Genomic DNA, 23,342 nt, shown 5'->3' with positions numbered 1-23,342 from the left:
AGTCTTTAAGTGAAATGCCATTGCCAAAAAGGTGTCCTAAAATCTAAGTGGTACTCTTGGTTGTACTTGTCGCCTGAGAGTGGACAGGCACTTTTTAGTGTGATGAGCTTCACACAGGCAGGTTAGAAAGAGTGCTGGCTCTTTTCCCCGGGGATGTAATTGCCATAAAACTTCCCATGTAATGAAGTCAGAAAAAAGTATTTAGGTAGAAGTGTACTTCTGAGAACCTTTTGATTACTGCCTTCTGTGACATTCTGCCTATAGCAAAACAAATCAGACTTAGGAAGTCATGGAAATACTATGTTGGGTATTTTCTAATCACTGCATCAGCACGAGCAATCACTCCCTCAGTTTTCCAGTTTCTTGAAAGAGCTTAGCCTATGTTCATAACAGTTTGTAGGAAACAGCGCAAAATTAGTTTGTATGTCCCCATATATTTCCCTTGGTGTCATAAAAGTATATATTATATAAATGAAATATTTGTCTTTGACAGAAAGGTTCATACGCTGAACTACAATTAATGAATACGAGAATTAGAAATCAAAACTTTGTTTAGTCTGAGGGAAAACAATTCTTTAAACTGTAACCACATGGCTGTTTCTTGTTTGCATCAACTCCGGGTGACTGTTATTGTCTTCTGTGAATTCTCTGGGGCAGGGGCCTGACTTTGTTGAATGAGCCAATTGTTTTCCTTTGTGTTGCCCATCTAGTAAGTTCCCATCTGGTTTGTATCAGACTGTTTTCACAGCCAACAACTGCTGCCTTCTCTATATCCTGACACTTCAGGGCCCCACACTATCAAAGCACGGCTGCGATGGCCTTGCTGGCAGGGCCTATACAGCTGTGCCTCACAGCTTGGAGCTATTACCCAGAGTGATGGTAACGTAGAACTTGGACTGGCCCTTAATTCCCATTGGTGTCGTGTGTACAGTGAGCAGGGGCCCAGACTCCCCCTCGACTCCTTCCACCCCCTCCCCGCAAAAACTTACTAGTCCACAGAAAGCCCTTAAAGCTCTAATTTTAGGATGTGAAATGGTGGTGTTTTTATTTTCTAGTGGCTTTCTGGATTGGAAAGCTCATTTTTCATTCTTTCACTCTTTTTCAAAAGTTTCCTGGTCAGGCCTTGGGGAAGTAAACTGGTCACTATGTCACATTTAATTTTTGTTTCCAAATTTAGTTAGGAATGGCTAGATACGGCAAAATCTACTGCAAATGCTACACACATAATACAGCGTCATTTTAGTGATAGACACAGGCTGTAACTTGAGAGACGTTTGCATATTTAGGAAGGATCGCTGTCTCGGAGAACGGATGTTCTGTAGCAAACTATAGAAGCACTTGGGTTCAAAGTACTTAGTAACTGGTAGGGAGTTACTTTGCCTCCAGCTTTGTTAGCCATCAGATGTCACTTATAAGAATGTGATAACAGTGACCTTTTGTAACCATCTGTGGCCTTGTGTAATTAAAGTTGTACGAGTTGTTCTTGAAGAGTCGAGTTTAAATGTAGCTCTGATGTCACATTGTTTCAGAAAGTGAAACAGGGAAACTCTCTTGCACCAAAAAGAATTGAATGACTTTTACAGAGTATATTAATGTTTTAGAAACTCTTTCAAGATTAGGTAAAATGATTTTAGTTTATGATTTCAAATAAATTGAGTAACTAACTGTCACAGAACATCAAGTAACCCATAAGTAGCGAGTCCTGTGGAGTCCACGCGCGGCAACAACATAACTCACCTCCAGCTTCTGAGTAATTTCAGCTCCCTGGTGTTTCAAGATTTTAAGAAAAGAAATAGAAAGGAACTTGTCTTGGTCACTAGCAGTCTGGTCTGTGAGTTAGCAACTACTCACTTGATGTTAAAGGCTAGTAAAATTAGTTATTTCGCCGTTCCAATTGTTGGAAAAAAAAACTGTGAAGGAATCACCCTTCAATTGCTGAAACTAATCTATTGGGTTTTTTTTCAATTTCAACGGAAGTATAATATGTGCATAGAGAAATACACATATCATGAGTATTATAGCTCAACGAGTTTCCCAAAATGAGCTCACTTGTTTAACCCACACCCAGTTCGGGAAACAGAACATGGCCGGCGCCCTGCCCCCCACAGCCTCGCGTGTTCCCTTTGTTATAGCCTCCACCCCGCAAGGGTAGCCACCATCCTGTGGCTCGTTCTCTTATTTGTCTACTGGAAATAACTGAAATCACACAGAATGTATGGCTTCTTTCACGAGGCAAGCCTACTGTAATTTTTTAAGATTCTTTTTGTTTTCAAACCATTATGGCATGCTTTTCTAAAGAATTATCTGACAGGCATTTGTTTTAGTAGCTGTGTCATAGGCTAGTCAACCAACAGGACGTACATCGTAGATAAAATTGTCTACTAAAACATCGAACCTCTCGGTTCTCAACCAAATTTTAATGCTGGAATGTTCCTCTAGACATTACTGCCCCTAAAAGGCAGGAACTCTCTAGTAACACCACACAGCAATACATTCAAGTACTTAAATGGTTTTTAGTGAGCTTTAATAATTGTACATTATTCAAATAAAGCTTGGTCTGCATTCAGGATAGGTGGGTCATCTATTTTCCAAATTACCAAATTACCAGTCACCTTCTTGGCAGTTGAATATAAGCTTTTATGCTGCCAAGATATGATTTCTAAAATGCTATTATGGAGAGATTTGTATATTTATTAGATAGGCAGCCAGTAAGTAACTTAATCTGGGCAGATTATTTGTTTAAAAGGTGTTAATTTTTTTATATTTTTTTAATTTTTTAAAATTTATTTCTGGGAGAGAGAGAGACAGCGTGAGCAGGGGAGAGTCAGAGAGAGAGGGAGATACAGAATCTGAAACAGGCTCCAGGCTCTGAGCTGTCAGCACAGAGCCCGACGCGGGGCTTGAACCCACGAACCGTGAGATCATGACGAGCCGAAGTCGGACACTTAACCGACTGAGCCACCCAAGTGCTCCTTTATATATTTTTAACTACTCTAATAATGTTCCCTTTTTTTCCCCAGTGAACTCAAGATCCAGGTATCATGAACGTTATCAATTTTAGATTTCTCCTTATTAGCTTTTGTTTCATACTCTGTATGGCACACATTTAAATACTCTTTTGGGCTAAAAAATGTATTATTTTAAGTCTTCAACTTAATATTCTTGTTTTACAGTAAACAGCCATATAGTACTGTGCAGTTTTCTTAAATAGTCCATAAAGAATTTGCTTAAAATCATAATCTAGCATAACAATGTATAGATTTAAGTATTGCTATAGTGGTGATTCTTACTAAAGATTGTATTAAAAACCAAAAGATAAACTTTCAAGCCAGTAATAAAAACTGTAAATACAAGAGTAAAACATTGTAAAGCCAGGCTACTATCCTTTTAAATACCACTTTTTGAAATACAGTAACATGTAATAAATTTTTTAAAAAGAAAAGAAATACACCAATGAAGCCTCCTTTCAAATTGGCACCATGTAGCTACAAGATTTTGAATTTCCATTTAAAATACAAAGCTGAAGGGGCGCCTGGGTGGCTTAGTCAGTTAAGCGTCCCGTTTCGGCTCGGGTCATGATCTCACAGTTCGTGAGTTTGAGCCCCACATCAGGCTCTGTTCTGATAGCTCAGAGCCCGGAGCCTGCTTCAGACTCTGTCTCTCTCTCTGTCTCTCTCTCTCAAAAATAAACATTAAAAAAATTAAAATAAAAAGCTGAAGTATAGAAATAAAGTGAGTGTTCGGGAGAAGCATAGTGTACAAGTGCTACAATCCCAGTAACCACTTTATGTCCTCATTTAAAGCTTTTTCACCAGTATCCCAGCTTTCCCAGTCTTAGACTCCCATTTCCAAATCTCAGATCACTTGTTTTGATTTTGTGATATCTTTAAACATTAAGATAAAGGTCAACACATTTGTCTTTTGTGATAAAGGAAAAAGGATAAATTATATTCATAGATAATTTATGACTCAATTTTTAGTTAGCATTACCCACTCCTAATTTCTATAGAAATTTGTAGATCAAATATTTGGAAATTTTCTCTTCTCAGCCAATGAGTGTCATGTTTCTTCACTTTTTTTTTTTTAAAGGTTTTATTTATTTCTGAGAGAGAGAGAGAGAAAGAGAGAGAGCAGGGGAGGATCAGAGAGAGAGGGAGACACAGAACCCGAAGATAAGCTCCAGGCTCTGAGCCAGCTATCAGCACAGAGCCCGACGCGGGGCTCGAACCCATGAACCGTGGGATCATGACCTCAGCCAAAGTTGGAAAGTCAGACGCTTAACCAACTGAGCCACCCAGGCGCCCCATGTTTCTTCACTTTTGAGCAGTAGGATGAGGACGTATAAGAGACAACAAGTTTGATAAGCAGTTTTAAGTCATGTTGGCCAGGGTATACTTTGTGTTTGCTACTTTAATCCTCACCTGCAGAGCACAATGCTTACCCTTTCAGTAAACCACCTTACCAGCAAGTGTGAATTATGAGGCAGCTTCTTGTTAAAGGAATAAATGATACATAGATGACTCTGATACCTAGATAGTGGCTTGAATTTTTATTTTTTTTTATTACTGTTAGGAGAAATTATTACAGAAATCAAGACTGTCTCCCACTTTGGGCAGAGTTTTGTTTACATTTCTAATATTAACAACACATAGTAGCCACCATCTGTGTATACTTCCTGTATGTGAGGTACTCTGCTAAGAGCCGTCATCAACCCGATTAGGTAGATCATATTATTCTCATTTTATATTTGAGGAACCTGAGGCTCAGATAGGTTATGTACTTTGCCCAAGGACACATAGCTAATGTGTCACAGAGCTGGGAATCGAATGTAGTCCAACTCTGAAAGCTGTGCTCTTAAACATTATACTATGTTTCCTTCCTTGCTAATTGAAAAGTAGAAGAGAGAATTTCCGATTGTCCTGACGGGTCATAGTATCTGAAGACATATCCTAGTAGAAGACTATGAAAAAGTTGGGAGGTGACAAAAGAACTGTTCTGCTATGGGCTTTGTTCCCTGCCACTAATAGGTCACCTTGATGTGTCAGTTACCCTTTCTGAATCTTCACTTCCTTCTTAGAAGGGTAAGATGATCTTGGGGATCCCTTGCAGATCGACTGCTGTAATACTGGAGGAGCATTGTTGCTTTTTCTTCAACAAAAAGTCTCCCTGTCCAAAACTATTTCAAAATGATGGTCTAACAAGAATGATTTTTTTGTAAGTTGGGAAAAGTTAGAGAATAATCACAAGCCACAAAATAACAAAACTACCATTTGTTGCGTAATAAATATCAGCATTAGTCTGAGTAATTTACATACATTGTCTGTGTTAATGAGCATAAGAAACCCATGAGCTAGAAGAGGATATCGAAGCACAAAATGGTGATATCTCACCAACTGGTGGTATTTCTCCCAGGGGTCACAGCTAGTGCCTGTTGGCATGGTGGTTTGCATTCAGGCGGTTTAGCTTCCAGGCTTGTGCTCTTAGCTACTGGCTTGCAGCTGACTCTTGAATATAGTGTCTGGTTGTCAGTTACTTGCAACTTTTTTTTTTTTTTTATCTTACATACTACAGTGTAGAATAAACGGGAAAAGTGGGTGTTTTTGTTTTTGTTTTTTTGTGGGTTTTTTTGTTCAGAAAATGACTTCTAAAAGATCACAGGGTAGTATAACCATTTGATATACAGGTTTCAGAAACATTGGTCAGCTGGATATTTCTTGAGCAACTATACATAAAGGACTGAATTAGGCATCTTAGGGAAAATAAGGAAGGATAATGGAGGGAAACCGTTTATTTTTTCTTTTCCTTTATGAAAATCCCAGCATTGCAGTACATCACTAAAGCCTATGAAATGGCTTACTGAAGGCATATCTTAAAAATAATAACAGATTTAGCATATTATTTCCATTTAGATGTTTTTACTAATAGCGCCGCTTTGTTGGATATAAAGAGATGACTAAAGTATGCTTTGGTTTGGAGTAATGAAATAGTTGTTCTTTTTTTGAGTTAAAATTCATTGTTTTAATAAAGCAGAAATAAGCTGGGTTTTTTTTTAACGTTTTAGGAAAATGTTTTTATTAAGCAAAGAATCTGAATATTAGAAAACATGCTCCTTTTAATGCAAAGAATATGCAGTGTATAAAATTCACATTTAGGTTGTTAAAGAATTCTGAAGAGTGTTTCATTGTAGAAGCAAGTCCCATTGGGGAATAACATCCCCTTTGGGGTGTGGGCGTATCAGAATGGAAGAGAGTCCTTGTTATAAAAAGCCCCAAATGCCATTCACATTTTCCCCTCTCCCTACCCAACCCTCTGTTGAAAATCACTGTTTAGAAGAGGTTTCACAGCTTTTTCCAAAGCCAGCCAGGTACAATACATAGCACCTTCTTAAAAAAAAATAAAAAAAGAAGGCTCTAGAATAAGAAGTGGCAAAGAGAAGTTACCAAGAATAGAAGAAGAATTTGAGTTACAGAATGGAACCATTAACAGCTAGAAATGGTATGATGTTAAAAGGCAGAGAGCTCAATTAATTGTTAGTCTTCAAAATCCCTTCTACTTGAGGTAGAACAGGAGGATTAATTGCAAGATTTGCTCACTACTGTCAGCTCTGTAGTTTTGTCTTTATAGTTGAAGAGGATTATGACTATCTTACTCTTCTTTGTGGTTTTCACAACACCTCATATAATAATGATGGACACATAACATTTTTTAATGGAATCCTAGCTAGACCTACGGTAGGTTTTCTTTTTCTTTTCTTAGTGTCTACCCAGCTTTGTTTGGTATGACATTGCTTATTTCTTACCATAACACAATAGAGAAGTTTAAATTCTGGGCCTTGAAGCAATCACTTCAGAGCAGACTACTGCTTAATTTTCCTTACTACCAAAAAAATAAAATAAAATAAAATAAAAATGTTCTTCAACAGAAGGGGCTTCTGGGGTGGGACTGACTGATACCATTGTGCCCACCTTTGTACTATAGGTGCTGTGTAGAATTGGAAAGGTAGCTGTAAAGGGGCTAAGCAGTAACCTCTCCCTCCCTCTAGGAAACTTAGAGGCAGAGTAGGTAGTGAAAGTAGACTGTGTTTAATATAGTAACGTCATAGCAAGCATTTTTAATGCATTTAAAGATTTTTTAAAAAGCAATATCAAAGTTGGGTACTTAATTTTGGTCTATTTGCAGATGGTCAGTATATAACAGCTAACTTGTATTTGCCCACAATCTTACCTTCATAGAACTATATTTTCTTCTAAAACTCTTCTTTTTAAGCTTTCTCTTCATTCATCTGTATTACATTTAATTTTTTGACCTACCTAATTTTTAGATTTCCAACAAGATGAGTACAATAGCTAAATGTGAATGTCACCAGTGAGAATCTATTGCTTGCTTTAATCAATGGTGCAATGCTTAAAGCCATATTCATTTAAATATCTTCTTCCAAATCCACCTGAAGTTTTTGTGAAATAAAGGAAACTTGGGAGATGCCTATTCTTAGAGAAAATCAGAAAATACTGATTATACTGTCCTATCAATTTTTTCCAAATCATTCTGCCCTAAAGATTTGTTTGAAATAACGGTATTGAAATATTGATAGTTCTTGACTGACTGTGTTGCAGGGCACAGATTCATAGCATATGTCAGTGACATGGGCACGTGCCCTTGGTGCCCAGGATGCCTTGTGGGCTAGACAACCACATGCGCTGCAGGTTCCTCTCTTTGGTTATTCAAGTTGACTTCATAATTCCCTAGCCATAGTTTTTCCCCAGCCTGCTTCATTTTGATATTAAAATTCGGCTTTGGTTTAACAGTGTACTGCTCTTCTGTGTTCTCTGACAACGTGACTGGTTACATAGATTGTGTGATCTGCCCCATGCTGACCCAGGGTGAAGGGAGATTCTAAGCTTCTCTTCGTAACCATTAAATCCCTAAGTAAGAGAATCTGCGGAAACTTTTAACCTTGGAAGAAGTGGCCCATGAGTTTCTCTGATTTAATACAAATTACAAATTCTCTAATGACTCTTTGCTTCCCCCTTTCCCTTGTTTTTGATGCATAAAGATAATAATCCATAAGGTAAAGCATTTTTTAAATTGATAATCATTAAAATTCAGCTGTTTTAACTTCCTTCTTTATATTAAGGCCATTAGGTAAGGCTTCTGTTTACCCAGTTTTATGAGAGTGACTGTGGGAGTGCATGTAGTTTGTGTTCTTTTTTAGTGAATAGGAAGGATTTCTGACTATTTCTAGGCCTAACGGATTCTCTTATGAAAAAAAAATTTCAATGTAGCTTCACCAGGTGATACGGATCGGACACAAATTGAGCCCAGTCTGTACCTCGCATCTGTATTTACAGGTAAGATTTTTAATTTAAAAGTTGTTGAACTTGGAGCTCTTCAGATTTTTCATTTTCTTATGATTTCTTTCATAACAATCAGCACAGTAGAGATACTAAGTACACTTTTTAAATTCTTCTCAAATACCTGTAAACTCACCCCCTGTAATAGAACTCCATGCGCCAAACTCAGCCCTCCAAAAAGCACAAGTTATGGGACAGAAAAAAAATGTTTCATTTCCCTTTGGAAAGTTTATAAAATGTTGAATTAAAAGGCTGCAGGTGTGGTATTCAGAGCACTGAGGATAGCACTCGAGATAATTCCATCTGGGGGAGGTTATTTGTTGGGACAGGACAGTGTTTAAACTTTGAAGTCAGTTTTAAACAAAGTGAAGCAGCTGGAACCTGGCATAAGAAGAAACAAACCTTTCACATTAAGTATTGCTTTTTAGAGGAAAAAGAATTGGAGTTGTTTTTACAGGTGCCAATACATTTATTCTTCCTAGAGGAACTGCTTTGTTTGTATCCTAAATTATACATTTCAAAATAAGCATTTGTCAACTCATTTTAAAAACAGAAGCAATGGTAAACTTGAAATATGCAATAGGATTTCTATGTCTAGAACAGGTTTTGGAATGAGACTAGGGTAACATTTTAAAAATCACCCTTTTAAACATGAAAGTCAGGCAAGAAATGTTGAACAGTGACTAACTGTGGAAAGCAGAGGTAAATGAAATACCACATACTGCACTTCACATCAAATCACCTGGCACCTTCTTCGTCCACGCGCGTAGTATTTGTTCTCAAGCACTGATGCTGTGGTGCTGCTAAGTCTGTAGAGCTGGCCTAAGTATGTGAGGGGAATTGAATGCAGCAGGATAGTTTAGCAGCTGCTTAAACAAGGAATTAAAGCGAGAGTGGATGAGCCCAGGGAGGACAGGAAAAAGAGCTCAGTAAAATACAGCTGAAATACTGTAACATTTTCACAGACAGCTGGGAAGCAACTGCATGGCTGGAACTCAGGGCTGATTTTTAAAGACAGGATCTGGTCCTGGCGAATGTAAGCAAGCTGTTAGCTAGGAGAGGCCACAGACTCTTGAGGCAGAGGCAAATCAGTTTGGTTCAGCAATCATTGCAAGGCCCGCTGTGTACTTACCATTAGGCTAAAGCTTTGTAGAATGCGGAGGTAAATAAGACAAAGTCACTGTCCTGCGGAAGCACATGTTCAACAGGAACAGACCCAGGAGCAAATAACGATTGAGATGATAAGGCCACAGATACTTATTGTGTACCTACTGTCCGAGTCAGACAGCAAAGGCTAGAAGTCCCAGTCCATGCTCGTAAGGGGTTTATTGTTCAGAGCAAGTGACAGACACATAAATAAATAATTACAATGCAGTTTGGTAAGTGCAAATTACCAAATTACCTTCGAAGAGAATAAGGCATCTACAATTAACAGGACCGGAATTCCTGTGTTTCACCGCTACTGCTGGAAAAACAGCTCAGAGAATGGGATTCACTTGCACATGGGGCTGGGATATCCTTTAAGTCAATGGTTCCTAAATATTTGAGGGGCACCGATCCCGTTAGCACTGAAAGCTATGATCATCTGTCTCCCTCCCAAACTGTACTTGTGTGACAGTAACTTCATAATTTTTCAGGGCATTCACAGATCCCTGGTCATTCATCCATGCTTAAGATCCTTTACGCACTAGGATTAAAGATGATTACATTTGTTTCCTTTTTAATTTTACTTTTAAATTTGGTTTATAAGAAACCAGTCTTTATTTTCATGTAGAAAAACCCAAATCCAGGCAATTTAAAGCCATTCAACTGTCTGTTCATCATCTCACAGAAGAATGCCACAAATGTATATATATCCCTTGTGCTTTGTGTGTTACTTGATCCGAATGAAAGAGTTTGAGATGCTATACTCTTCTTCTATAAAGCTGTTGAGGAAACTTTTTCTTCTCTGTTTGTCTCATGTTGTGTTAGGAAAGAGTGCTTTGTTTGGATTTCTCTCAGTTTGCAAGTAACAGAGATAGAATAATGGGTTACCAAATATTTGAGGATTAGAGTCAGAATCTGAAACCTGCTGATGAAATGCATTATCTAAACCCAAAAAGCTTTTACAAAGTTAGGCATATTTTTAGAGATATACATACAACATATAGGCAAAATAATTTTTTTGTGCATAAAACACAACTTCATAGGCAAAATCTTAAGTGGACATTAAAAATCCTATATTATTGGGGTACCCAGGTGGCTCAGTCAATTGAGCATCTGACTTTTGATTTCAGCTCAGGTCATGATCTCATGGTTTGTGAGTTCAAACCCCAACTCTGGCTCTGTACCAACAGTGCAGAGCCTAGTTGGGATTCTCTCTGTCTGTCTCTCTGCCTCTCTGTCTCTCTCTCTCCATTCCTCCCCTGCTTGTGCTCTCACACACACACATGCACACACACACTTTCTCTCTCAAAATAAATAACTTAAAAGATCTTATATTATTACTTGTATTACTGAGAATAAATTAATTTTAACCTTTCTGTTCCTTAGTTTTACAAATCCAACATCAAACATAAAATTTCTTTATGAGTTTTAAATATTTTTAACAAAAATAATTTAATTTCAAACATCTAAATGATATTAAAATCTGTCTTAGGAAGCTTTAAGTACACGGTCTGAGTGGCATCCCAGCTTAAATGTATGCCAAGTTAAATGACGTACTGGAAACTCATGGAATCAAGGAGTAGTCTCTTTAAAAAAAAAAAAAACCAACAACTCTGAAAACAGCTGTTGAAACAATTACATCATAGAGTAATGACATGACTGGAAATTTTAAAAGTCAAACTTTAAAAGCTTCACACTACATTTAATATAGGTAGGAAATTTATGTTTGATTTAATGATGATTTATTAACATTGGTGTCTTTTTTCTTTAAAAAAAAAAATTAAATTCTATGAGGACCATAACTGGATATGAAGTGAAGGGTACTGTTTTTACCTGGTAACAGTCATCAAAGTGATTTTTTTTAAAATGCTCCCAGTCTAAAGGTTCTCTTTTAAAGTTCAAAATGTTTATCTTGTGTAAATGAATACTTCAGAAAGTCTTCCCAAAATGCACATTTATAAATGCTTTAGATAAAATGGTGCATTTTATTGACTCAACTCATTGACTAAAACACAATTACTAGAGTTGAAATAGCGTAACTATTTGGAGGCCTTCTGGAGCTAAGGGTTTAAGTGAAACATTTGTAATCCCTCTAAAGCAGACTACCCCATTTTGAGTGCTTTCTCTGTGCCAGCGCTACGCAGAACGTACGTGTGCATTATCTCTTTTAATCTTCATAACCCCCCCTGAGGAAGGTGCTTTTGTCTTTATTTCAAAGAGAAGGAAACTAGGGTGTGCAGAAGTTACATAACTTTCCCAGAATCTCCTATCACTCACTACCCCTCCTACCCATTACCTATTTTTCTTTACAGCACTTATCCGCCTTCTGACATATTATATGTTTATTTCCTTACTTGTTTGTCATTTCCCCTACACTCACCTGGAATATGATGGCAGTGACATCCGAGCCTTTGTTTTTTCAGTGCTGAAATCTCCAGAATCTATAATGGTGCCTGGGACATAGGTGCTCAGTTGATATTTGTTGAGTGGATAGATGGATGTGTCCAGCTCTGCCCTATTCCAGAAGCCTCACACTGAGAGTTTGGATGGGGCTGTTCCCAAGTGATTGGACAGTAAATCTTATTTGGACCCCAGATTCGGCCTATCATAAAGGGACTTGAAAGCTTAAAACGTCATCACTGCTTCTCTCCTTGCCTGCCCCTACCATTGCATATTACATCAGTGGAATTGATTTTAACCACCTTTAAAAGTAACATGCTTTGGGTAATGAAGATGCTTGGTATAGGACAAAAAGCAATGAGTTGTCTCAGCGCTACCAGTTATGAATTAATTAGATGAGTTATAGTAGACTTTTTTTTTAAACCATCTGTTACTTTGTGTGACTCTTCATTCTTGAGTCTTTTCTACTTACCTCTCTGACGTTTCCTTTTGTTTTTCTTTATTTTCTCTTCATTTACCTTTCCTTGTCCTTCCTTGTAGTTTTGTCTTCACTTCCCTTCTCTATTTTCTCTCCCTAGGTGATCACTGTTCTCATTTCTCTAGTTATTTTATCTCTATAGATGACTGCTAATTCTGTCTCTAAAACTGCCTTATAGTCTTTGACACCTTTGACTCCTGTTGCCTGCTGGAAAAATCCATTCACACATCTTGTAGGTATCCCCATTTATCAGGGATATAACCAATCCCCATATTTCCACTCCTCTGTATACCACCGTGGCTGCAAGCTCGTTTGTGTTCTTCTTATTACTGCCTAATTAGTCAACCAACCCCGTAATTTCAGAGCCATACTCAATTCTTTATCAGTTCTGAGTCTCTCTTCAAAATATCTTTATCTCTTTCCAGTGACAAGGGTCATCAGTTTTTACATGGACTATTCCCATAGATATCGCTCCTCTCTCCTTATGTTGCACGCAGCCGTTGGGATTCTCTTTTCTAAACTACATTTGGTCTTCTTACTCCTCTGTTCAGAATCTTTTGTGACTCATCATCATTTACAGATCTTGACCCTGACCTTCCTTTACAGCCTTCTCTCTCACCATTCCTCCAATCCCATCAGTACTTGGACAGCAGAACAGAGTTCCTTTAACATGCTGACTTTACATGGACTTTATTTTGTTCTCTTTTCCTTTTTCTTTTATTTAAAAAAATATTTTAATGTTTATTTATTTTTGAGAGGGAGACAGTGTGAGAGGCGGAGGGGGACAGAGAGAGGGAGACACAGAATCCAAAGCGGACTCCAGGCTCTGAGCTGTCAGCACAGAGCCCAATGCAGGGCTCAAACCCAGAGAGCGTGAAATCAAGACCTGAGGTGAAGTCAGACACCTTACTGACTGAGCCACCCAGGTGCCCCTCCTTTTTCTTTTAAATCCTACTTCGACTGCTACCCCCACTTCATTTAAACTGAGTGTTGCTATACATGTCTATCGCCACTCCAAGGTTATGAGCTTCTTGAGGATGCGGGCTATTTCTTTTTCATCTGTGAATCTCTCAGCACCATCTCAGCTCCATACGTACAGTAGGCTTGTGGAGATGTTTAGCTAGTGAAAGTATGCTTTGGAAAAGCCCACTTTACTGTCTCTGGGCCTTAATCACCATGTCTGTCTCTTAAAATTACTGTTAGGATGAGATAAGATGATGGGGAAAAGCTCTTTGCAAATTTTTGAATTGTATAAATATCAGGCATTAACTATGAAAAATAGCATAACTTTGCAGTGACTGCAAGTTTAATATGTTCTCTGAGACTTGCAAATTTCTTCAAGATCTGAAAAGAAATAGCTGTAGCTCTTGTTACATCATTGAGCAATTTAATCAGTAATTTAGTGCACATAATAGAAAATGAAGGTACATATAAGGCAGTTTTGTGACATTAGATAACAGAGAAGAGAAGAATATCTGGTATCAGTGTGGTTTTTGACAGATGTGCAAGTAACTAAGGAATGGGATTTTTCTTACTAATTGGGGGAAGGTAACATTGAACTTTTATGGGTTGAAAATTAATTTTGCTTTTGGCCTTGGTTATGCTCTATGTTAGTTTTTCCTTTATTGATGGAGTAAGCTCTGATTTTAGATATTTCTCTTGGTTTTGCGTGCATGACTTCGTAAGATGACAGAATATTTAAATAATACTTATGCCCTATAAAGATCTTTTTTTTATTTGAGAGAGAGAGAGAGCCCGTGAGCAGGGGAGAAGGTCAGAGGGAGACAGAGAGAATCTCAAGCAGAATCTCAGTCTGACACTGGGCTCAACACCATGACACTGGGATCATGACCTAAACCGAAACCAAGAGTCAGACGATCAACTGATTGAGCCACCCAGGCACCCCTCTGGATCTTTTGCAAAAGCAGTTCTTATTGTGTCTTACTTTTAGTTTTTATCATATCCTAACAGAGCTAAATTTTGGAAAGTCTCTTCTTACTTACAAATGTATTCTATTTAAGTTGACATCAAAATTGTTTTCTTCTTAAAAGATTATACTGTGGTATTACAGTTTATGATATTGCTATAATGATTCCAAATCTTATTACCTTACCCTCTTTTATTAAAAAAAAAAAAGAAATCGACACAAGTAACAAAAAGGAATATTACAATATTAAAAGCCTTTATAATACGTCCTAAAATGAAAGGAATGTGGATTTTACAAGTATTCCAATCATCTTGGACAGCTGTGATTGAGTCATCATTGAAATCTGCAGAACTGTCTGCTTTTACTGTGGTCCATGTAAAAATGTAACAGACAATTCCACTTTATGATTGTGAAAACTACTTGAAAAATATAAAGGAGCTTAGAAAAATTACTATGACTCTTGACTCACAGATCTCTTTAAGATTGTTAAAGATAATTTGTTTTTAAGATGCTTAGTATTCTTATGGATATATAGTAAGGCTATAAAATTTGAAACGAGGACCTTCATGGTCTTAAATAATACCAGCTTGGCATTCTTCATATTCTTAGGCAGTGTGCTTAAAACTTAAAGAAGTAAATTAGGATATAGGCAGATAGATGACATTTACAGTCAAATCTGGAGTGCTTTTTTTGGGTTTTTTTTTTTTAACATACTAATGAATTCTTCATTCCCAACTGTGTCTCCTCTGTAACCAGCTAGCTTCTATATTGCCTCCCACTTCTCTCAATCCTTGGAGTGGAAGCTTTTTTTCTGTATTTGGCTAAATGTAGAGACAATGAAGAAAAGTCTATTTTACAGAGAAAAATACCTTCCAAAGTCACATGTCAATGATATTTGAGTGATCACTTTATTATTTTTTTTCCTTGGATGTTGCTTTCCTTCTATCAGTTCTGTTAACCAATAGCACAACACTCTTAGACACTCAGAAATGAGCATGAATGACATGATCCTGAGTTGAGTGTCCATGTTTTAGGAGAAGGAAAAAGAGCGAAGTGCTTTGGGAACCTGTGACTTCAGATGGTCTTCACATGGTTCATATCATTACTTTAAAAAAAATAAGAAACAAAAATGATTCTTTTTGTTACTTTACCAGCAAACCCTTATTTTAGGGCTGTTCCACTGTGTTTTTGAATTGGACTTTACTATTTACTTGATGGTAATAGTAGTGACAGTACTATATTAAAGAATACCATTTAGTGGTGCTGGTAACTCTTAGCTTTTGAGCACTTACTAGGTGCTAAGCTCAGTTGTGGAGCTCTTTACTGATACTATTTTATCCTCATTACACTCTGCAAGTTTGGTACTATTAACCCATTTAACATAGGAAGACTGAAATTCTGAGTGCTGAAACATTTTACCAAGGTCACTCAGTCAGTGAGAGGGTAAGTATAGGCTCTCAGCCTACTTGGTCTTACCTGGCATTTGGCATTTGTACCACAACTTTTGGCATTTGTGTACTGGCTTAGTCCATTCAGGCTGCCATTCACAGAACACTACCAACTAGGGCGGGGGCTTATGAACAACAGAAATTTTATTTATCACAGTTCTGGAGGCTGGAGGTCCAAAGTTGTCGCCCCTTCCTGGTTCATAGCCGTTGCCTTCTCGTGGTGGAGGGGGCTAACAAGCTCGCTGGGGAGCCTCTTTTATAAATGCCACTCGTGAGGGTTGCACCTTCATGACCTAAGCACCTCCCAACCCCCACCTCCTAATACTGTCACATCAGGCATTAAGATTTCAACCTATGAATGGTGGCGGGGAGGATTAAATGTTGAGATTGTAACATACTTTTAAAATGTTGTCTATAATTGTCTAGGGGCGAGAGCGGAAAGAAGGAAGGTGTCGTTCATCTCGGACAAGTTCTGAGCTCCTGCAGCAAAGAAATGACCTCATATGCAGTCCTTGTTTTGATCCCCCCTGTTATTTAAGAAAGTTTAAAGCATATAAATGCTCGGGTCATGTCTGTTTAGCTGAACGAGTTTCTCCTTTTTTTCCAGGTGGTAAAGCGGTCCCACTTTTCACGTCACAGACGTCACCCACCAGGATGTCGGTGGCGCTGCCCTCAGTGAAGCCGGAGGACCGCTCTCAGTCTGTGAGCACCAGCACCACGCAGGGGGACACGGAGACCTCGGGGGCAGACGCCTTCTGAAAGGGAAGTGGGAACCAGCACAATGTTTGTGCCACTGGTTTCGAAGTCATTTATCTCTGGCATAAAACCGTGTCTACGACTATTTTGGTTTTTGAGCAGATTCTGAAAAATGATTGCTAATTTTTTGTTAGAGTAAAAAGCATAATTTGGGTACTTAGGTAAATTTTTTAAATAAAATAATTTAAAATATGAATCATTGTGAGTCTGAGTTATTTCTTAGAGACCTGAGGCAGCATGGAATAGTGGAAAGAGCATGACTTTTGACCTCTAAGAATTTATTCTATGGGTATAATTATCTGCAATTATGAAATGATGTTACTCAGGCTGTTCTTACCAATTTTTTTATAACCACAAATAATTGGCAGCAATCTAATGCCTATCAATAAGGGGCTGACTGAAAAGTGATGGCAAATCTGTACAATGGAATACTATGTAGTACAAAAAAGAATTGTAAAATGTTTGTGTCGATGTGGAATTGTCTCTGAGAAATATTGTTAAAATGAAAACAAACGTGTACAAAATAGCTACCATCGTTCAAAACAGAGTGGGGAGGAATCCAAGTATATGGTGTGTTTGTGTGTGTGTGTGTGTGTGTGTGTGTGTGTGTGTGCGCGCGCGCACACACACATTTAGTATCCTGGGAAGAATACAGGAGAAACTGCTGTTTGTCTCCAGGGAGGGGGATCGAGGGGCCAGGTGATAAGCTCATTGATGGAGTCAAGGATGACTAAAGCCGCTGTGTATTTGAATTTCAGTTGTGACGGGAAAAAATTATGAGTGAGGTTGGCTTTTTATATACCCTAGAAACCTTTATACTTTTTAAACCTGTGAAATGTGATTAGATTACCTTTCAAAGCACAAATCCATAAAATCGAAAGAAAACAAAAGGGTAACTTTGAAATACATGGGTCCTCGTTCCGCTTTCTTCCCACCCTGTGATGGGGTACAGAAGCCCCTTCTTCATGGCTGCCGGGGTAAGTGGGTTTAATACTTGTTTTACAGGATAATGGGGTTATTGATAATGTTGGGGGGTGTGGTCAGCACAGTGCCTGGCACGAGATAAGAGCTCAGTCATGGTAGGTATCATTATCTTGAGGAATTTAAGCATCTTGCACTAGAGGGTAAGTGCAATGAGAAGGGTAGCCTAGTATTAGCAAAAAAGAAAACTCATCTCCCTGAACATTTTTTTTCTTTTACAACTGAAGTTCAAACATACGATAACCACGGTCATCCTTGACTTCCCTCAGCATTTTTCTAGGTTATTAGTGGGTCTCAGCCCTGGCTGCACAGTAGAGCCTCTGGGAGCTTTAAAAATGCCCACATCCCATACTCAGTGATTCTCATCTCTTGGATCTGGGATGGGGCCTAGGCATTGGTATTCAAAAAGAAAAAAGACCTTCCCAGGTGATTAAAATGTACATTCAAGGTTAAGAACTACTCAAGAGCAATGAAGAGTTCCTTAAGCTTCTAGGAGGGCCCAGTGCCTGGGGAATTTAGGAAGAGTTGGAGGATTTCTTCTCACTGAAGACAGAAGCTGCAAGAGTGTATGAAATGGGTCAGCCTTCCACACACATTTCTTCTTATGTCGGGCCCTGAAGCCTCTCTCAGATACTCAGTTACTGAAACGCTTTAGGGTTTCACTTTAGAACCTATTTTTCTTTGGAATAACCTTTTGGACAGTACTGCTTGTAATGATTCCCATTAAAAAGGCAGAAAAAAATGCTATTCTCTGGATCATAATTCATATTTGATACTCATCTACAAATCTCTGGCTAGGGTGAACACTACTTCATCTTAAACATTACCCCCTTGGTTTCTGGTTTCTATAGCTTCTTTTTGAGAAGGATGTTTCTGAATTTTGGCCAAAGCACTTTTTAAGGGTATTGGTAGTTCTCCCCCCTCTAGCTGTAGGAAACTCGACTTTTCTAATTTTAGGGTAGACGTATAATCTTTTATTTATTCCACTCCATGTTTATTTGAACTTTTCAAGTAAAAAAGTTCAAGTTTCGCGTCTGCTTATCAGTATTTTGTTTTATGGGATTATTTCTGGCCAGCGTCACTCCTATATATATTCCTCTCCCACCACCTCAAATCCTTTTGAAATAACCTGTGTGTGTAAAGTAAACTAAATGGCATTTTTGATGTTCTAAGCTTTGAAAAACTTCACTTTATAATTTCCAACTTCTAGAATGAACGATTCAGGAAATGTGCTACTAAGAGGCAGACTCTGTCAAAAGCAAGGCTGTGAATATTGCTGGCTTACATGCCATACCACCAGGATAGCAGGCATTCAAAGTGTTCCCTTGGTATAAATCCTAAAATAAATTTGCTTTTTGTGCACATTAATAGAATGGTACATAAATGTTTTTATTTTCAAAAGATGATTAGCTCAGTGTATTTCTTATCACTTGCCTAGTCCTGGTCTCTTAATTTTGCTTTTTAAATACTAAACATGTATTTAGGTCTGTTTTATTGCATTTCTAATAAAAACTCAAAACATTTTTCTGTCAAATTAATAAAATAGTTCATGGTGGATTGCCACCCCTAATACAAGAATAATTCTGCTGTTGAAACATTTTTATCTTTTAAAAAAATGCCCTGATGCTCTGGTATTTCCTTATAGTTGAGTAACTTGAATCCTTAGTATTTCTGAATCCTTAGTATTTCTGTGATATCGCTGGGATATCCCACTGAAGTCCTTCTTTCTACCATATGTCCATAAGTGTACTGTTTAACAGAAATGAATTGTGAAGGGCACTGTGTCAATACTTAACGGACCAGGCTGGGCAGCCATATACAGATTTGTCATCCTTCCCTTGGGTTATATGCCTCTCCTAGGGTATGAAGGTTGAACACAGGAATCTGTCTCTCCTAGTATAGAATCATGAGTTTGTCATCACACTTCAGTTGCATTCTTTTTTTTTTTTTAATATTTTTATTTATTTCTAGGAGAGATAGACAGCGTGAGCAGGGGAGGGTCAGAGAGAGAGGGAGTCACAGACTGAAACAGGCTCCAGGCTCTGCGCTGGCAGTCATCACAGAGCCCGACGTGGGGCTCGAACCCACGAACCTCGAGATCATGACCTAAGCGAAAGTCGGACGCTTAACCGACTAAGCCACCCAGGCGCCCCCCTTCAGTTGCATTCTTAAAGACTGTCTTGAGGAGCGCCTGGGTGGCTCAGTCAGTTAAGCGTCCAACTTCAGCTCAGGTCATGATCTCACAGTCCGTGGGTTTGAGCCCCACGTCGGGCTCTGTGCTGACGGCTAGCTCAGAGCCTGGAGCCTGCTTCTGATTCTGTGTCTCCCTCTCTCTCTGACCATCCCCTGCTCATGCTACCTCTCTCTAAGAAATGAAACATTTTTTAAAAAATTTTAAAAAAAGACTTGAAAATGCATTGGAGAAAAACAAACAGGATTATTATCATGAGAAATACCCTCATTATAGTTTTAGAAAAGTTCAGAACATCAGTTTTTTTATTTGACCTAGCTCATGCCAGGAGAAGAGATCCATGTCTCAGACTTCAAAACTTTGAGAATAATCAGCATGTGTCTGTATTTTTAGAGACATTTTTCTTCTTGTCCTGACGTGTTTACCTAGAAACAATAGGAAATGTTAGCCAGAGTCCAGATGCTTCCTTGTGAGGCCAACAAATATTGTAAAACTGTGTAATGGTCCGTTAATTGCCAAAGGAGCAAGCAAATCAAGAAAGCTCTTTTCCTGGTCTCTGTGATGTGAATGGTCTCATTTTTAATTTCAGCCATTGTGAAGGATAAGTCTCTGATACATCTCTTGAATCAAGGGAGACCTAAGCAAGGTAAAATCCCCTCACACAAATCCATAGACTCCTCTAACTTCTGGGAGGTCCCTCCTATGAGACCTCTGAAGAGACCCAGATGGTGGGGACTACACAGGACTTTAAAACTTCATAGTAGCTGGTAAGAAATCCCAAGCACAGTCCTGAGATACACAGAAGTCACAGATTAAGAATAGGCCTGGTGCTACATTACTGATAATGATCTGTACATAGAGCTGAAAGTATATTGTCTTTTCCCCTGAATTACGATGACAGTGGTAACTCAGTCGACATTTTGTAGCATATTTTTTCTGAACGAGGGCATTTTTCTTTTTTCTTTTTCACAGGGTGTTACCTTAAGAATAAGTATGTAAGTTATATTAGGTATTTCTACTATTGTTGTATGGGATTTCTTGGTAAGCTTGCTGTATATTTTTATTTCCTTTGGTTATTTTCTCCAACACTTGCATGGGTCCTGACAGTACCATAGACACCCAGGATTATTTTAAGAGCTGATTGATTTTTCTCTTTGGATAAAATATTGGCTGTGTGTAATTCTATATAGCAACCAGCCTGAGTGTCTGGGTCTGGAAATATTTGCTATAGGTTCTAAAGTATAGAGATGATGTTCAGATCTTATGCTTGATAGTTGTTTGCCAGCATTAAAGCAGGGGTGTTCCCATGATTTGAGTGACCTCTGGAGTTCGAAATGGGTAACAGGTTCAACAAGAGGTCAGTGTAGCAGAGGAGGCCATGGTTCGATCATTCTTAGAAACAAGGTAAAGGAAATGAAGGAAAGTAGAGTCATAGAGAATGTAGTAAAAGAAAGCAGTAGCCCGTAGTTAGACATTAACAATCTTACAAGGAAGTCAGTCCGGTTTAATTGGTCATAACACAAAGTTCTATTTTTGTTTCATTGTCTTGGGTGGAGCGGGCACTACCAAAGTTGTCTGCTTGATCTGAGGGTCTCACGCAAGCTGTTTGCGCCTTGAATCCATCTGCTTTGGGAAGTTTTTCCGGTTAGCCTCAACCTGCAGTCACTCATGGGAGTGGAAGTCCATTGGTATGAGTTGGAAGTTCATTTTCATTATGACATATTAAACCCTGAGTGGACTGTTGCAGCTGTTGTCAAGAGGACCTGAAATGCCTCCTTCTGTTAATGTTCTAAAGCATTTTTGCATCTGTATCACTGAGTTTGCAAAACAGACCACCCCAAATCTAGGTGGCTTAAAACAATCATTTATATATTTGTAATTCTGTGGATGGGCAGTTTGGGTGAGCTCAGCTAGGACAGATTGGCCCTGCGTCTCTTGATGCTGTCTGGTCTCACACATGCATTTACAGTCTGTTGGTATTTGATGGCCTCAGCTCTCCTGCCCGGTGGTTGCTGGCTGTTAGCAAGGCAACGCAGGTATCTGGGCCGTGTGTCTCATCACATAGCAGGCTAGCCTGAGCTCTTTCACACGATGTTGGTGTGAGGGTTCCTAACAGCAGTGAGAGAGAGCAGGTCCTGAGTAGCAAGCCGTTTTCGAGCCTCTGCTTATATCATAGTGTTGGCCAAAGCAAGTCATATGTCCAAGCCCAGACTCAGAGAGTAGAGCAATAGACTCCCTCCCTCCCTCCCTCTCTCTGCCCCCCCACTCTCTATGGAAAGGTCTGCGCAAGTCACAGGTAAAAGAGCATACATGTGGGGTGAGAAGAATTTGTGGCCATTTTGCAGTTTAGTGCATACTGATGTCTGTGTGATACTGACTGTGGCCATTAACACTAGTGACAGAACATTGGGCTAAGCCAGATTAAGAATTTTTGACAGTTTAGCACTATCATCAACAAATTTTCTCAGTAATGGGCCAGATTAGTTAACATCATATAGGCTTTGAAGGCCCCATGTGGTCGTGGTCACACATTCCATATACTTTTTTCTCCTTTGTCTTTTAAAATAAACTTTTAAAATATGCAAGAACTTTTTATTTATGTTTTTTATTTTGTATTTTTTTGCTCACGGATCATATGAAAACAATATGCAGGCCAGATTTATCCCATGCATTCTGTAGTTGGCCAGTCCCAGATTGGGGCAAGTTTTAGCTTCAGTATCTCATTTGTTCTTTCTATCATTGCTGAGTGGAGAGTAAAGCTTTTGTGTTAGGAGAGAAATCCTGCAGAGTTCCTGTAAAACTTACAGTGAAATGAGTTCCTCACCCCCTGGATAGGAAAGTAGGAATTCCCTGTGATCGGAACACAAAGCTTAGCAATATTTTCCTTCCGTAATATGGGTAGCTTTTCAAGGGATGGGTTTATCCACCCTGAAAACTTACAGACTATCAGTAATATATATTTATTGCCTAGAGACCTGGGTAGTTGTATAAAATCCATTGATAATGCTCACAGGGTCTTGAGAAGGAGTTTCTGTATTTTGCTTTGCCTTTTCAGGCTTACCTGAGTTGTATTAGTTAAAGGTAAGACATGATTCTACCAATTCCTGGTTAAATTTTGAAGAACATATTCTGTATTTACTATGAAACTTCATTAGATTCCCTCATTATGCAAACACTCGTGGGGCAATTTAATTAGCATCCATTAGATGGGTCGTGGTCCTGCTGAGCAGCTGTCTGGAGAACCTGTCTTTATGGAGAATATGTCCTTGTCGTTGCCAATATTGCTTTTCTCAAGGTTGGGTTGATTGTTATGAGCCACTTATCACTTGTCTAAAATAAACCAGATTTCTTTCCAAGTTTGGTGGAATGTAGAGTTGGTGTAATAAAAGCTGCTTGTTTAGCACATGAATTAATAAGGGTGTTCCTTAGTTTCTGGGATAATATGTTATCTGTGAGTGTCTACCCTAATTGGTATATTTTTTAATACTGAATAGATTTAATGAATCATTAATATCTTTACCATTTTTGATCAAGTTACCTTAAGAAGCAAAAAAAGTACACCTTGTCTCCATAACCTCCCAAAGTTATGAGTAATTCAAAATGCATATTTACTCTATGTTCAATGTTTACCATTTCTTCTTTTGCCAGAGTGCAAAATCAAGTT

At 38.5% G+C, this 23,342-nt stretch overlaps 1 protein-coding gene across 13 annotated transcripts in view; it reads left to right on the top strand.

Annotated features, from left to right (window-relative positions):
- KIAA0586 (KIAA0586 ortholog) overlaps positions 1 to 16,679 on the top strand; it is a 112,320-nt gene extending 95,641 nt beyond the window's left edge. For 10 of the 13 annotated variants that reach the window (XM_039218683.1, XM_039218681.1, XM_039218676.1 and 7 more), the window contains 2 exons: positions 8,283 to 8,348; positions 16,358 to 16,679. In XM_039218683.1, the coding sequence (XP_039074614.1) occupies positions 8,283 to 8,348; positions 16,358 to 16,509 (218 nt within the window). In that variant the 3' untranslated portion in view covers positions 16,510 to 16,679. Of the gene's footprint in view, positions 1 to 4,089; positions 4,140 to 8,282; positions 8,349 to 16,357 lie in introns of those variants that run through there. The other 3 variants (XM_039218682.1, XM_039218680.1, XM_039218685.1) reach the window with 2 other exon arrangements.
- The last annotated feature ends 6,663 nt before the right edge of the window (positions 16,680 to 23,342 follow it).

The sequence above is a fragment of the Hyaena hyaena genome, unplaced genomic scaffold (assembly GCF_003009895.1).
Source record: "Hyaena hyaena isolate Hyena2069 unplaced genomic scaffold, ASM300989v1 scaffold_770, whole genome shotgun sequence".
Taxonomy (NCBI): domain Eukaryota; kingdom Metazoa; phylum Chordata; class Mammalia; order Carnivora; family Hyaenidae; genus Hyaena; species Hyaena hyaena.
Note: the sequence above shows the minus strand (reverse complement) of the source record. Positions and strands in the feature narration are given on the sequence as shown.